The sequence below is a fragment of the Mesitornis unicolor genome, unplaced genomic scaffold, assembly GCF_000695765.1.
Source record: "Mesitornis unicolor isolate BGI_N332 unplaced genomic scaffold, ASM69576v1 scaffold50119, whole genome shotgun sequence".
NCBI classification, from domain to species: Eukaryota; Metazoa; Chordata; class Aves; order Mesitornithiformes; family Mesitornithidae; genus Mesitornis; species Mesitornis unicolor.
In genome coordinates this window covers 2,658-5,663 of record NW_010207644.1, presented here as the reverse complement: position 1 = coordinate 5,663, position 3,006 = coordinate 2,658, and the positions used below count along the sequence as shown (strand labels likewise).

General features: G+C 40.9%; 1 protein-coding gene across 1 annotated transcript in view; it reads left to right on the top strand.

The window, feature by feature from the left end:
- Positions 1–344: 344 nt before the first annotated feature.
- Positions 345–3,006, top strand: part of MAPK15 (mitogen-activated protein kinase 15) — a gene marked incomplete at both ends in the record, with an annotated part of 4,707 nt that continues 2,045 nt past the window's right edge. Inside the window, 4 exons of the mRNA XM_010192173.1 lie at positions 345–475; positions 634–797; positions 1,448–1,587; positions 2,696–2,753. Coding sequence (XP_010190475.1) covers positions 345–475; positions 634–797; positions 1,448–1,587; positions 2,696–2,753 — 493 coding nt within the window. The remainder of the gene's footprint in view (positions 476–633; positions 798–1,447; positions 1,588–2,695; positions 2,754–3,006) is intronic.

Below are 3,006 nucleotides of genomic sequence, written 5' to 3'. Positions count from 1 at the left end.
GGAGGTCCCTTCCAATCCCAAACGTTCTGGGGTTCTGTGATTCTGTGATATGGCAGAGGCTGTGCAATTTTATTAAAACAAGATGATACAGTAATAGAACAGTTACTCTAGCATGAGCTGCAAGTCAAGCTGAGATTGATATATCAGTATATATATATCAACAATATATATATATCAACAATACAGAGATTGCAGTACTATTAGTAACGGCAGAGTTAACTTCTGTTGAGGATGCACTTGAAAGATTACAGTTTGGACAGTGGTGTATTCTGGCCTTGCTTTGGGGAACTTGCATTCGCACCTTTACTGATGCATATACATATTACTGATGTAATATATTACAGAGACAGATTTACATGCTGTGATTAAGAAGGGGAATTTGCTGAAAGATATCCACAAGTGTTACATTCTCTACCAACTCCTGAAGGCAACTAAATTCATCCACTCAGGAAATGTTATTCACAGAGATCAGAAGGTATATTTATTTCAGTCACAGTCTTTATCCTTCACCCAAATTTTCTGTTAAACACTGAATGGAGAAATGTGAGAAGAATGAGACTAGTAAAAGAACCTTGATAATCTCCTGTGGTTCGGAGAGTTAAAAGCTTATAAATTTTCCTTTGTTGAATTCAGCCTTCAAATATCTTGCTGGATGCAGACTGCTTTGTTAAGCTTTGTGATTTTGGGCTGGCCCGTTCTGTGTGTCAGACAAATGAGGACCAAAGCAACCCTGCTCTGACGGAATACGTGGCAACGCGCTGGTACCGAGCCCCTGAGATCTTGCTTTCCTCTCGGAGGTAATGTGAGCAAAGGAGTGGGATGCTGAGGAAACTTACTGTCTAAAAGTCTTCAGTTTTTTTCATTTTAGATGTCGCTAGATGCAACATCTTTTCAAAATCAATGAATTTTTGGTAGACCTTTGGTAAATACTTTGCAATCAAATGTTTCATCAGCTGCCTGTCAGTCAGGCCTAGTCCTGTTTTTTTACTGAACTATACAAAGTCTTATTGATCAGAGAAGAAAATAAATGTAGGTTGGGTTGGTATCCCAAATTTGAGATGTGGATGTTTCGCGAACCGTCCCGTTGTTTGACATTTACTTTGCTTAAGTAATTGGAACTACTTTCTAGATACATCATGCCCTGAAAAGTCACTGTTGGTCGTATGAAAAGTAGCTATTGCTTTATCCTGGCATTTACCTTTAAGTTATTTCCTTTTATGGTTTCCTAGAATAGACTTTTAACAGGATAAATCTCTATTCTATGCTGGCCAGGTTCATTATTCCTGAATCTCATCCACTTCTTAGTTAAAACCTGTGAGTATTCGTATTCAAGGAGTCATCAAGCTCATTTATCTAGCAAAAGAAGCTAATGTAAATGATGTGAATACCAGATACAGCAAAACATTTGCTTGATTCGGTCCTAACTCTGTTGTGTTCTTCTTTGTAGTTACACTAAAGGCGTGGACATGTGGAGCATTGGCTGTATCCTGGGAGAGCTGCTGCTTGGGAAACCTCTTTTTCCTGGAACGTCGACAATGAATCAAATAGAGCAGATCTTGAGGGTCATTCCTGCCCCGTCCCCAGAAGGTAGGACTCTTCTACGGGGAAAGGTGTTTAGAGAAGAGATTAAAAGGCTGAGAGCAAGGAGCCCAGGGAAGAAGGGATCTCTTGTGAGTCTTCCTGACATCTACCCAAGGAAATTAAAGACTTAATTGTGAAATGGTAGTGTTAGAGGAAAAAAAGCCCGTACCAGCCCTTCAAAACACTTTTGAGATTTATGAGAGGATATTGGTTTAAAACAGTGTCATACTTCAGCGGGACTTGCGTAGTAAAGTTAAATTGGACTTTTGGGTCTGGAAGTCTAAACACAGAAGTGAAAGCTGGAGTAAATATATGTTAAATCCAAAAAGGGGGGTGATGATGATGATGATTTTCTTCTATGAGTTCCAATCTAACAGCCCACACACTTTGTAGACTTTTATGACGCGTTGATGCGTTCTAACTGAGCTGGAAAAGAGTTTTTAGAAAAATGACAAAGTCAGTTTAAGGACATCGCAGTTTTGGAGAACTCCTATCAAACTTTAATTAATTTGTAGTTTTTATTAGAGATTTGGTTGCTGTGAAGGACATAGGAATGGAAACATGAGTGTGAAAACACCAAAGCAGGAGCTAAAAGAACAGCCAGCACCGATAACAAAAAATACTGTCCCATTCCTAGCAATACAACTGAGGAATGTGTTGGTAATGCCATAACCAGGAGGTTTGCACGCTAAGACAAGACCACAGGACACAGGACTCGTTAGCAGAAGGTCCTGTGTCCTCACCAGAGGACAATGACTGCAGTGTTGCAGCACATCACAAAGTGGTATCACAATGTGATGAGGAGATCGGTAGCTGGTGTCCCTTGTTGTTTGAGTCCCACACAAGTGATCCTGGCCAGATCATTTGGCCTCAGATCTCTTGGTGCTTCTGCCTCTGTGGGTGTTTATGAAAGCTAAGATGGAATGAACAGGAATTGAGAAAATTGGCTTAGAAAACGTGTAAGTAAATATTCCATCCCCTTTCCATAGTATCTCCCATTGAGTTTTATTAGGATAATTTCCTATGTCAATATAAAATGTTTGCTTTCCTTCGTAAACTGTGCAGCTCTGGTAATCCTAATTTTGGCATTAACAGTATCTTTTCATTATTGCAGATATTTTGGCTATGCAATCAGATTACAGGGCCTCAGTCATTAACCACATCAGTTCCCGGTAAGCCTTGTGTGTTCGATGTGTCTCAGAAGTCAACAATCTTTTAATTCCTTTAATTTAATTGCTTCAAAGAGTCCAGCACAGCCACAGAGATGAGGTGTGGATCCAGCACCCATGGTGAGACAGTGGCCTTGCCATGTTTCCTCACCATCCAAGCACTATCACTTGGAGCAGTGAGCACTGGGGAGCATCTCCTGCTGAGGAGCGGCTGAGGGAGCGGGGGCTCTTGAGCTTGGAGCCGAGGAGCCCGGGG